This window comes from Cherax quadricarinatus, chromosome 70, assembly GCF_038502225.1.
Source record: "Cherax quadricarinatus isolate ZL_2023a chromosome 70, ASM3850222v1, whole genome shotgun sequence".
Taxonomy (NCBI): Eukaryota; Metazoa; Arthropoda; class Malacostraca; order Decapoda; family Parastacidae; genus Cherax; species Cherax quadricarinatus.
Genome location: NC_091361.1, coordinates 20,811,808 through 20,825,158, shown reverse-complemented (window position 1 = coordinate 20,825,158; position 13,351 = coordinate 20,811,808). Strand labels below are relative to the sequence as shown.

At 40.3% G+C, this 13,351-nt stretch overlaps 1 protein-coding gene across 1 annotated transcript in view; it reads left to right on the top strand.

The window, feature by feature from the left end:
• Positions 1–13,351, top strand: part of LOC128705357 (WW domain-binding protein 4) — a 53,837-nt gene that overhangs the window by 8,500 nt on the left and 31,986 nt on the right. The window contains exon 3 of the mRNA XM_070099932.1: positions 3,975–4,188. Within this exon, the coding sequence (XP_069956033.1) occupies positions 3,975–4,188 (214 nt within the window). The remainder of the gene's footprint in view (positions 1–3,974; positions 4,189–13,351) is intronic.

Below are 13,351 nucleotides of genomic sequence, written 5' to 3'. Positions count from 1 at the left end.
CTCCTCCTCCACCTCCTCCTCCACCTCCTCCACCACCTCCTCCTCCACCTCCTCCTCCACCTCCACCTCCTCCTCCACCTCCTCCTCCACCTCCACCTCCTCCTCCACCTCCTCCTCCACTCCTCCTCCACCTCCTACACTCTTCCACCTCCTCCTCCACCTCCTCCACTCTTCCACCTCCTCCTCCACCTCCTCCCTCCTCCTCCCCTCCTCCTCCTGCCTCCTCCTCCTCCCTCCTCCCTCCTCCCTCCCTCCTCCCTCCTCCTCCTCCTCCCCTCCTCCTCCCTCCTCCTCCTCCTCCCTCCTCCTCCTCCCTCGTCCTCTCTCCTGCTCCTCCCTCCTCCTCCTCCCTCCTCCTCCTCCTCCTCCCTCCCTCCTCCCTCCCCTCCCCTCCTCCTCCTCCTCCCTCCTCCTCCCTCCTCCTCCTCCTCCCTCCCCTCCCTCCTCCTCCCTCCTCCTCCTCCTCCCTCCCTCCTCCTCCTCCCCTCCTCCCCTCCTCCTCCTCCTCCTCCTCCCTCCTCCTCCTCCTCCTCCTCCTCCTCCTCCTCCTCCCTCCTCCCTCCCTCCCTCCTCCTCCCTCCTCCTCCTCCCTCCTCCCTCCTCCCTCCTCCCTCCTCCTCCTCCTCCTCCTCCTCCTCCTCCCCTCCTCCTTCCTTCCTCCTCCTCCCAGTTCCTCCTCCCTCCCCAGTCCCTCCCTCCCTCCCTAGTCCCTCCTAGTCCTCCTCCTCCTCCTCCTCCTCCCTCCTCCTCCTCCTCCTCCTCCTCCTCCTCCTCCTCTCCTGCAGTAGTAACCAGTTACCAGTCTAGTAACCAGTTACCGAACCTGGCCCCGCTGAATCAACCATCAACCGCCTTGAGTCACGGTCTTTCATGCTGAGCTGACACTATTTAAAAACCCACTACAGGGTACCTGGGCCAGCCGGCAGGCAGTACACGTGGTAGCAAGGAGATAGGTACGGCTGGCAAGAGCTCTGTCCACATAACAGCAATATAGTGAAACAGCCTCACGTGAGTATTTACCCTAATCCACGTATCGAACTCCCACATGATAAATGGTGTGCAGCGGTGTGGAGCGTGGATTTACGTTTTTAAGGGTAATTCAAGGCGTTTGAAGGCTGTTTGTGTGAGTAGCGCCAGGGTCAAAGGTGAATCCCACCGCTGCCACCATTTATCATGTGGGAGTTCGATACGTGGATTAGGGTAGAAATACTCACGTAGGCTGTTTTACGTATATTGCTGTTATGTGGACAGAGCTCTGCCAGCCGTATCATCTTCCTTGCTACCACATCGCATTACTGCCTAGCCGGCTGGCCAGTACCCTGTAGTGGGTTTTTTAAATAGTGTCAGCTCAGCATGAAAGACCGTGACTCAAGACGGTTGGTCGTTGATTCAACGGACGGTTACGGTAACTGGTTACTAGACTGGTAACTGGTTACTACAATGCTCAACGAACAGATCCCATGTGGTCTGGTGTGATTCGATTCCTGCTCCAGGAAGATCTTATTCTGACTGTGAAGCCGCCAGCACCCATCAGTGACTTTCTCATGAACCAAGAATTACTGTATCGAACAGCCGAAAGGTACTCCAAGCAGAAGAGTATACCAGTTAGTAATTCCACAGTCACTAGTGAATGTAGCTTTACAGCTAGTTCACGATGTACCAGGTGTTGCACACCCTGGTATGGATCGCTCAGTAAAACAAGCCAGATTAAAATACTTTTGGCCTCGTATGGCAAACTGATATTTCTGAGTATGTTAGGAAATGTAGTGTCTGCATGCAACATAAAGGCAATGCTAATGGTCCTAATCCAATCCAAGTGTATCCAACTACTAGCGAACCTTGGGAAAGAGTTGCGCTAGATTTGTTAACTAATTTCCAATGTTCCCTCCAAGGTAACAAACATCTGTGTGTTATGGTAGACCATTTCACCAGATATTGCGAGTTAGTTCCTATTGCAGATAAGACTGCGAGACAGTAGCTAAAGCGTTAAAGAACGCATTATCTGCAGGCATACCACTCCTAAGTCCCTAGTAACAGATAATGGAGGTGAATTCTGTAATGAAATTCTTGAAAATTTGTGCACCTTGTACAAGATCTCTAAATCCACCATTGTTCCTCATCATCCTGCCAGCAATGGGTTAGCGGAACGAACCAATAAGAAAGTACTTGATGTCTTGAGAGCCACTATCAATCCCAATAGTGAAACTTGGGATGAAGTTATACCTGATGTGCAGTGTGCTATAAATTCTGCTTACAATGTTTCTATAGGTGACACTCCACATTATGCATTGTATGGTGTAGATAAACGCTTGCCTTATGAGTTGTTGTATTCTAATCCAAACCAAATTACAACCCTGATGATTTCGTGAGCAACTCGCACTCAGCTTAGCTCAAAGTGTTTTTAGAAGAACTGAAACACTTCATAAATCAACAGCTGAATTTACAAGAGTCGAAATACTGAGTAAAGCCATCAAAAAATCAAAGTAGGTTCAGAGTTATGCTGACTAACTTTAACAAATCGCCTGCAATGCCAAAGCTTGATCAAAAGTTTGTTGGTCCTTATCGCGTAGTTGAACATATCACTGGTAATAAGTATAAGGTTAGAGATTAGTACTGGTCAGTATAAAGAATCGCATTTGGATCATATGAAGTTAGTATGTGATGATAATGACGTTCCAACCCAGACTAATGTGACAGACTCTGACAATCCTCCTGATCCTGTACTCTCTTCCTCTGATACTCAGTCAGATGATCAACCTGAATGTCGTTATTCCCTACGTACACGACAGGTATTGAGAAATCCTCAAGTATCATTTGTAACGCCTACTTCAGTTTTGCCTCAAATACAGCATGAGTTAGCCTATGCTACAGAGTTTGATCCTCCCAGAGATGACACCCATTCTGCATATGCCAATCTTACCCTAGCAGAGTTGGGGTTAAATGTAAATAACCTGTATAGATGAATAATTACAGTATCAACTTATCAGTATTCAAGAATTTTTTTTTTGTGTTCATGTTCTCTCCGCATTCTGAGAGTTAACAGTCTAGATTTGCGTGCACCGAATCTGCCTTTCTGTTAAACACTCTTTCTTTGTATATATTCCTTCCTCAGAATCCGTAGATCACATGAATACAGATCGATCGATCAAAATTTTTGTTTTTATCACTTGTAATCTCAATGTTGAGTTCGTTGTTCATTTGTTGGGTTTTAAGTTGTACTATAGTATACCTTGTATTACATTACAGTTTCAGTTACGTAAGCTTTCATTCCAATGTTCTACTTATGTATCTATAATGTTTCATGTTGTGTACTTTGACATTGTATAGAATCAGCCCAAGCCGTGTACCTGCCATCTCTAGTTGTATTAGTTGTATGTCGAGACGACATACGTTAGCGTCGCCGAGCTCTCAGTAGTAGTAACCAGTTACCAGTCTAGTAACCAGTTACCGTAACCGTCCGTTGAATCAACGACCAACCGTCTTGAGTCACGGTCTTTCATGCTGAGCTGACACTATTTAAAAAACCCACTACAGGGTACTGGCCAGCCGGCTAGGCAGTATTACGTGTGGTAGCAAGGAGATAGGTACGGCTGGCAAGAGCTCTGTCCACATAACAGCAATATACGTAAAACAGCCTACGTGAGTATTTCTACCCTAATCCACGTATCGAACTCCCACATGATACCTCCTCCTCCTCCTCCTCCTTTTTTTTTTCAAAATATTCGGGGCGCTGTGCAAGTATATATACGTTTGGACCGTTTAAGGCTTAATAACATCTTCCATTAGCTGTTGCTGCTTTATTTAATCTGCTTATTTGTTTAAATAAGGTAACTGTGTATCAATGTGTGCTTTCCAGTCTGTTTTTCAATCTTTTCATCAAGGGAATGATGGTGAATGTAATTTTTGGAAGAAAGCAGCTGGTGCAGTTAAAAGAAAAAAGGTTATTATAACTGTAAATTATTTTTTTAACATAGGCAGCCTTGAAAGCCTATAAGAATGATATTGAAGTTAACCCTGACCTGACGGGAGCTAAGATCAGCGAGGTTGCCGCAGCGAGTAATGCAGAAATTGTTGTTGGCAAGAAGAAAGCAGTTGAAGTTAAGGTCCCTGAATTGCCTGTCAAGAAGAAGTGGTATGAAGCTAAATCCCCTGAAGGTTACACCTACTACTGGAATACTGAGTCTGGAGGTAAGTAAGATGATGTTAGCCAAAAAGTAGATATCCTAACACTTTTTTACTTCCAGAGAAGCTTTATCAAGACTTAACAAAGCTTCCCGTGAATCATGGCAACAGTAGCTTCCCATGAATCATAACAACAGTAGCTTCCCTTGAATCATAACAACAGTAGCTTCCCTTGAATCATAACAACAGTAGTTTCCCTTGAATCATAACAACAGTAGCTTCCCTTGAATCATAACAACAGTAGCTTCCCTTGAATCATAACAACAGTAGCTTCCCTTGAATCATAACAACAGTAGCTTCCCTTGAATCATAACAACAGTAGCTTCCCTTGAATCATAACAACAGTAGCTTCCCTTGAATCATAACAACAGTAGCTTCCCTTGAATCATAACAACAGTAGCTTCCCTTGAATCATAACAACAGTAGCTTCCCTTGAATCATAACAACAGTAGCATCCCTTGAATCATAACAACAGTAGCTTCCCTTGAATCATAACAACAGTAGCTTCCCTTGAATCATAACAACAGTAGCTTCCCTTGAATCATAACAACAGTAGCTTCCCTTGAATCATAACAACAGTAGCTTCCCTTGAATCATAACAACAGTAGCTTCCCTTGAATCATAACAGCAGTAGTTTCATAAGAAAGGAGGAACACTGCAGCAGGCCTGTTGACCCATACTAGGCAGGTCCTTTACAATCCATCCCATTAACAAAACATTTACCCAACCAAATTTTCAAAACTACCCAAGAAATAAGCTCTGATAACTCTATCCACCCATATGCAAGTCCCACTCAAATCTAACCACTCTCACTCATGCATTTATCCAACCTAAATTTGAAACTACCCAAGGTTTTAGCCTCAATAACCCAACTAGGTAGACTGTTCCACTCATCAATTACCCTATTTCCAAACCAATACTTTCCTATGTCCTTTCTAAATCTAAACTTGTCTAATTTAACCCTTTCAGGGTCCAAAGCCAAAATCTGAAGTCACGCACCAGTGTCCAAGAATTTAAAAAAAAAAATTTGCTATTTTTTCTTATGAAATCGTAGAGAATCTTTTTGTGAAGGTAATAAAACAAAAAGTACGAAATTTGGTGGAAAATTGACGAAATTATGCTCTCGCGAATTTTGATGTGTCAGCGATATTTACGAATCGGCGATTTTGCCGACTTTGACTCCCATTTTAGGCCAATTACATTATTCCAATCAACCAAATTCTTAGCTATTTCACTAGTATTACTTCTATTCTATCAATTGAGCACAAGAAATCGCCAAATCAACTGTTTCAACTACAAAATAAAGTGATCGGAAATTGTTAATTTGGCCAATTTAACACAAAGTTCAAAATATTCCAATTTCAAAATAGGCTCCAGAATAAACAATGTAGGCATTCCTGGAACTAAACTAACATTTCCTCTATTCATTAGTTACATTTTGAGGCTTTACAAATAAATTCCATTTTGATTTTTTATTCACATAATGAATTTTTATTCACACCAAAAAATAGAAGATTTACTGTTATGCAATACTGTAATAATTGTATAAATATCATCACCATATTTGTGAATGTATATTAGACCCACCAGCTGACGTGTATTAGACGTGTGAGGTCGTTTGTTTACTCTTGAATATCGGCAAAAATTTAACATTTCCGCTACTTTGAGCTCAGTTTCAAGCCATTTCCAGTGCTAAAACCAATCAAAATCATCTCTATTTCTGTAATATGTCTTCCATTCTATCAAATGAGACCAAGAAATCGCAAATACAACTATAAAAAACATACGAAAAAACACTGCAAAGTCGCTGTTTTAATCGAAAAATCATGATTTCAGTTTTTTCTCTCATTATACACAATGTGCTGCAGGATCTGTTTTATGTGGTGCACACATACCACATAGATGTATTCTCTCATATCTAGGCCCAAATGTACCACTCACAGTTTATCAGAGTGAGCTGAGCTCATGGCGTAGATCTACGGTTTGGACACTCACCGTAAAGCCGTAGATCTACGGGACGGACCCTGAAAGGGTTAAATCCATTACTGCAGGTTCTCTCTTGGAGAGATATTCTAAAGACCTTATTAATATCCCCTTTATTAATACCCATCTTCCACTTACACACTTCGATCATGTCTCCCCTCATTCTTCGTCTAACAGGTGAATGTAATTTAAGGGTTTTCAATCTTTCTTCATAAGGAAGATTTCTAATGCTATGTATTAATTTAGTCATTCTACACTGAATGTTTTCTAACGAATTTATGTCCATTCTGTAATATGGAGACCAGAACTGAGCTGCATAATCTAGGTGAGGCCTTACTAATGATGTATAAAGCTGTAATATAACCGTTGAACTTCTGTTGCTTACACTTCTTGATATAAATCCCAGTAATCTGTTTGCCTTATTACTATGCTTAGGCATTGCTGTCTTAGTCTAAGGTTTCTGCTTATCATAACCCCCAAGTCCTTTTCGTGTTCTGTATGGCTAAGTTCTACATTATTTAACTTATAAGTGCTAGGGTTGTGGATACTCCCGAGCTTCAGAATCTTGCATTTATCTACATTGAACTGCATCTGCCACTTTTCTGACCAGGTATTGAGTTTGTCTAAATCCTCCTAAAGTTCCCTGATATCTACGTTTGAATCAATTATCCTACCTATCTTTGTGTCATCGGCGAATTTGCTCATTTCAGTAGTAATTCCCTCATCAAGATCATTGATATATATTATAAACAACAACGGGCCCAAGACTGATCCCTGTGGAATGCCACTTGTTACAGATCACCACTCAGATTTAACCCCATTTATGGACACTCTGCTTCCTGTCTGTGAGCCATGACTCGATCCACGAGAGCACTTTTCCCCCAGTGCCGTGAGCTGCCACTTTCTTTAACAGTCTTTGGTGCGGAACTCTATCAAAAGCCTTACTAAAATCTAAGTAAATAATATCAAATTCTTTATCTTGATCAACAGCCTCGAAAGCTTTACTGAAGAAAGTTAATGAATTAGTTAGACAAGAATGGCCTCTCGTGAATCCATGCTGAGTATCATTAATCAAGCTATGCTTATCGAGATGGTTTCTTATAATCTCAGCTATAATTGACTCTAGTAATTTGCCTACAATTGAGGTCAGGCTTATTGGGCGGTAATTTGACGGTAACGACTTGTCCCCTGCTTTAAAAATAGGAATTATATTAGCCATCTTCCACATATCAGACACTACACCTGTTTGAATGAAGACATAAATTAAAAATATTAGTTAATGGTTCACAGAGCTCCATTTTGCATTCCTTAAGAACCCTTGAAAAAAGCTCATCAGGTCCCAGCAACTTATTTTGCTTCAGTCGATCTATTTGTTTCATAACCATTTCACTAGTGACTGTTATGTTACATAATTTATCTTCTTCAGGCCCACTATAAAAATTAATTACTGGGACATTGTTGGTGTCTTCCTGTGTAAAAACCGAGAGAAAATAATTATTTAAAATTGAGCACATTTCATTCTCTTTGTCAGTAAGATGCCCATAGTTATTTTTAAGGGGACCTTGAATCATAACAACAGTAGTTTCCCTTGAATCATAACAACAATAGTTTCCCTTGAATCATAACAACAGTAGCTTCCCTTGAATCATAACAACAGTAGCTTCCCTTGAATCATAACAACAGTAGCTTCCTTTGAATCATAACAACAGTAGCTTCATTTAAATCATAACAACAGTAGTTTCCCTTGAATTATAACAACAGTAGTTTCCCTTGAATCATAACAACAGTAGCTTCCCTTGAATCATAACAACAGTAGCTTCCATTGAATCATAACAACAGTAGCTTCCCTTAAATCATAGCAACAGTAGCTTCCCTTAAATCATAGCAACAGTAGCTTCCCTTAAATCATAGCAACAGTAGCTTCTCTTGAATCATAACAACAGTATTTTCCCTTAACCCTTTCAGGGTCTGTGCCATAGATCTGCGGCTTTACGTTCAGGGTCCAAACCGTAGATCTACGCAAAAATTCTAACAGCATCAAATTTAGTGTGAAAAGGCTGGTAGGCCTACATGCGAGAGAACAGGTCTGCGTGGTGTGTGTGCACTGTAAACAAAAATTCTAGGCGCCCACATAGCATTGTGGGAACGCCGGCTCAGTTACCTTTGTTCACCATGCCTTGTTGCAAGGCAGCTGTCACTCCAAGGAAAACTGGGACTCTCCTCTTCCTGTCTGATAGTTCTGACTCTGATCAGTTAGTGACCAAAAGGAATGACCAGGATATCAATAATAGTGCAGAAAACCCTGACGATCCTCAACCTTCTACCTCTGGTGTGGGCATGCCTCAGTCACATTCAGTTATACCTCATCGCAAGAGAAAACTATTATTTTCGCGTGGCCAGGCCTCTGACTTCAGTAATGATGATGATAGTGATGTGGATTGTGATTTTATTGCTCTTGCCGATCATTCGAGTAGTGATAATGAGGAAACATATTCACCAGTGAAGCATCGGTATATACGCCGCCACATGCGCTCGGGTAGTGTTCCCTATGCAGTACCCAGGGGATGGAGTACATCCCGGAGTACATCCCGTGGCCCTACACCAGGAATAGACAGTGAAAGTAAGGATGATGTGGCTACACTTGGCATGGATAGACCACAGGCATCAGTAGGTGGTGGTAGTGGTGATGGTAGTGCCATGGCCATGCATGACTCACCAGCGCAGGCTGGGACCCACGCTGCTGACTCCTCAGTTCAAGGACAAAGCTGAGCGTCAGCCACCAGCCCACCACAACCACAACTACCAGCACAACCAGCTTATGATGTCCTAATTGTCCCCTTGGAAACACTGCAAATGAACTGGAATTCTTTGAACTATTCTTTGACAAGCCCTTGATGGAAACTATTGTCAGGGAAAGTAACAAGTATTTTGAGTACACCATGGCAAATATGATGATATCACAACAGTCAAGACTTCACCGGTGGAAAGAGACAACTGTTGCAGAAATGTATTTGCTCTTTGCTACAATAATGCTTATGCCTCATGTCTATAAGCATAATATAAAATCATACTGGTCCTCAGATCGGCTAATTTGTACCCCGGTCTTCAGTGAAATCATCCCAGTGAACAGGTTTATCTTACTGTTACGTATGTTGCACTTCTCTGACAAAACCAGGGCTGACAGAAGTGACAGGTTATACAAGATTAGAAATGTTTTTATGTATCTGAAACAAAAGTTCAACATATAGTTTTATCCATTCAAGAAACTTGTACTTGACGAGTCTTTGATTTTGTTCAAAGGTAGACTGTCATTCAAACAGTACATACCGACCAAGAGGAAACGCTTTGGTATAAAACTGTTTGTACTCTGTGACTGTGACAGTGGCCTGGTATTGGATATTGTTGTATACACGGGAAGTAAAACATTGAAAGATACCAGGATGTTATTGGGTATCTCAGGTGACATAGTGAGAAGCATAATGGCACCTTATCTTGGTAAGGGGCATACATTATATACTGATAACTGGTACACAAGCCCTTTACTCAGTGATTTCTTGCGAGTGAACATGACAGATGTGTGTGGCACAGTGCGTTCTAAACGTAAACATATGCCCAGGTTCAACGCAGGCACTCGTGGTGAAGATGTGCAGGTGTTTACTGCCAATGACATCATGGCATTTCGGTGGCATGACAAACGAAATGTCACATTGTTGACAACCATTCACCGTAACGAAATGCAAGACAGTGGCAAAGTTGATAGTGTGACTAATGAACATATTCAAAAGCCAGTGACAATGATTGATTATACACAAAACATGCACTTGGTTGACAAATGTGATATGCAGATTGGCTTTGTTGATTTTGTTCATAAGAGTTACAAGTGGTACATGAAACTTTTCTTCCATCTCATGGACATTTCAATGCTCAATGCATATAATATGTACCAAGTGAAGACTGGCAACAGACCACCGTATGGTGAATTTTGTTTGTCTGTTGTCAGACAACTCATAATGAAATACCAGGTAACAACACCTGCTATACAAAACTGTCCTTGACCTCCTCAGGATATACCCAAGCGTTTGAGGAGGGAAGTTGATCACGTCATTATACAGCTTCCTGCAACTAAGAAGAAATTTGCTCAGAAGAGATGCATTGTCTGTGCACAAACAAAACGATGGCAACAAAGACGCAAAGACACTCAGTTTATATGCGAGGAATGTAAGGTGCCTCTGTGCATGGTGCCTTGTTTCAAGGAGTTCCACAAGCTCCAGCAGTTTTAAAACCATGTCCAGTGATTGTAAATATGTAAATATATGATAGAACATTAGTATTATACAAGATTTGTGCATGTTTATTGTAATAAACAACAGTGGTAAACAATAGTATAATAATAACTTTAGTGCGGTTATTGTGTTCAATACAGTGAGTTTATATATATACATTATATACAGTATTGGTCTCACAGGTCCCAAATGTTACTAGGAAAAGAAAAAAATTAGAAAAGCAAAGAAAAAATATAAAAAACGTAAAATAAAGAAATGCGAGTTTGTGGAAATCGCCGATGTTGCCGCCACCCGGTCATTTTGGGTCAACTTCTCGCCACTGTATCTCGGTAAGTACTGATCAGAATTTTTTGTTTGGTTTTACAACCTTCACAAAAATACACTCTTTAATTCTGTAAGAAAAAAAAAAATTTTTTTCTTCAAAATTTCTTGGACACTGGGGCACCCCTTCCGATTTTAGCCTTGGACCCTGAAAGGAATTAAATCATATGAACAGTAGCTTCCCTTGAATCATAACAACAGTAGCTTCCCTTGAATCATAACAGTAGCTTCTCTTGAATTATAACAACAGTAGCTTCCCTTGAATCATAACAGTAGCTTTCCTTGAATTATAACACCAGTAGCTTCCCTTGAATCATAACAGTAGCTTCCCTTGAATTATAACAACAGTAGCTTCCCTTAAATCATAGCAACAGTAGCTTCCCTTGAATCATAACAACAGTAGCTTCCCTTAAATTAGAGCAACAGTAGCTTCCCTTGAATCATAACAGTAGCTTCCCTTAAATTATAACAACAGTAGCTTCCCTTAAATCATAACAACAGTAGCTTTCCTTAAATCATAGCAACAGTAGCTTCCCTTGAATCATAACAACAGGGTTTCGGCCATACTAGTACTGCTTACGCCCCAGGGTTTTTGACGTACTAATATGCTTAAATTCTAGTGCCCTCAGATCTAGTGAGAGAAAGCTGGTAGGCCTACATATGAAAGAATGGGTCTATGTGGTCAGTGTGCGCAGTATAAAAAAAATACTGCAGGGCACAGTGCGTAATGAGAAAAAAATTTGACCGTGTTTTTGGATTAAAACAGCCACTTTGCACTGTAGTATTTTCGTATGGTATTTATTGTTGTATTCTAGTTTTCCTGGTCTCATTTTATAGAATGGAAGACATATTACAAAAATTGAGATGATTTTGACTGGTTTTACAATGAAAAGTACTCTGAAATTGAGCTCAAAGTAGCAGAAATGTTCGATTTTAACATAATGATAAACGGATCACCTATCACAAAGCTAACAGAGGGAAAATTCTTAGAAATCCACCTTGATAATAGACTCAAATTTCATACACATATACAACAAATTTCTAAGAAAATTTCCAAGACTGTAGGCATACTATCGAAGATACGGTACTATGCTCCACAGTCAGCCCTCCTGGCCCTATATCACTCTCTTATTTACCCCTATCTCACCTATGGAATTTGTGCATGGGGCTCAACAACAAGTAACCATCTCAGACCACTAATTACCCAACAAAAGGCTGCAGTTAGAATGATAACAAATTCTCACTATAGGCAGCACACTCCACCAATATTCAATACACTAAACCTATTCACCATACAAAACATTCATACTTATTACTGCACCTATTACATACATAGAACACTTAACTCTGATATTAACCCTCCCCTCAAACATCTCCTTGCCAACCTCAACAGAACACATGACCATAACACAAGGCACAGATCACTCTTTGATGTTCCTCGTGTCCATCTCACACTTTGCAAAAACTCAATGCACATAAAAGGCCCTAAAATCTGGAACTCATTACCTGTAAATATAAAAGAAACACTACCTGTTTATAAATTCAAGTCTCTTCTCAAAGATCACTTACTCACCCAAAACCAAATAAATACTGAATAACTGAACCTTATAAATTGTATATCTTAAATGTTTCTCACAATTATATCACATAAATGTTAAACCTAAAACCCAATCTAACTTTATTATTTTTTAAATACACTACCTAACAGAATACTCCATTCTACTGAATGTACAACAATGCATACAACCATATGACCTGTCTTTGTAATACTCACTTGTGCTTTATAGTAATCTGTTTACATTAAAGTTTTATCACCGATGTCATCATTGCTTAGTTCATCTTAAGTTAATTTTAAGCCAGCCCGTAATGCTAAGCATAGTATAAGTGGCTTTGGCATACTGCTATTTTCTGTATTTTTTGTACCTCTGTATGTGTGCACAAATTTTTAAATAAATAAATAAATAAATAAATAAATAAAAATAAAGTTCAAAAGTAAGCAAATCATGCCAAGCGTCCAATACACGTCAACTGGTGAGTCTAATATTCTTTCACAAGTGCGCTGATGTTATTTATACCATTTCTACACTAATGCAGTAGTCTGCATGACAGTAAATCTTCTATTTTTTGTAAGAATAAAAATTCAAAGAGGAAAGCCAAAGAAATATAAGAGGGGCCTGGGGACGTGACTAACGAACAGAGAACTTGTTATTTTAGTGCCAGGAATGTCTTTCTTGTTTATTCTGGACCCTATTCGGAAATTGGCATCTTTTGAAATTTGTGTGAAATTGGCAAAATTGCTAAATTCTGACCACTTTATTGGATAGTTGAAATCGGTAAATGGATGGTTTCTTGTACTCATTCTATAGAAAAAATGGAGTTCTAGCGAAATAGCTATGATTTTTGTCGACTAGTACACTGGACTTAGCCAAAAATAGGGCTCAAAATTTTGTTTATCATTATATTGCTTACAAAACTTGTTCACAAGTTTATGGTAAACAAAATGATGAGAACATTAGTGCGATTATTGTTGAATACAACAGTACCATATGGTACAGTGGTGCCATAGGGTGCAATGGTACCAT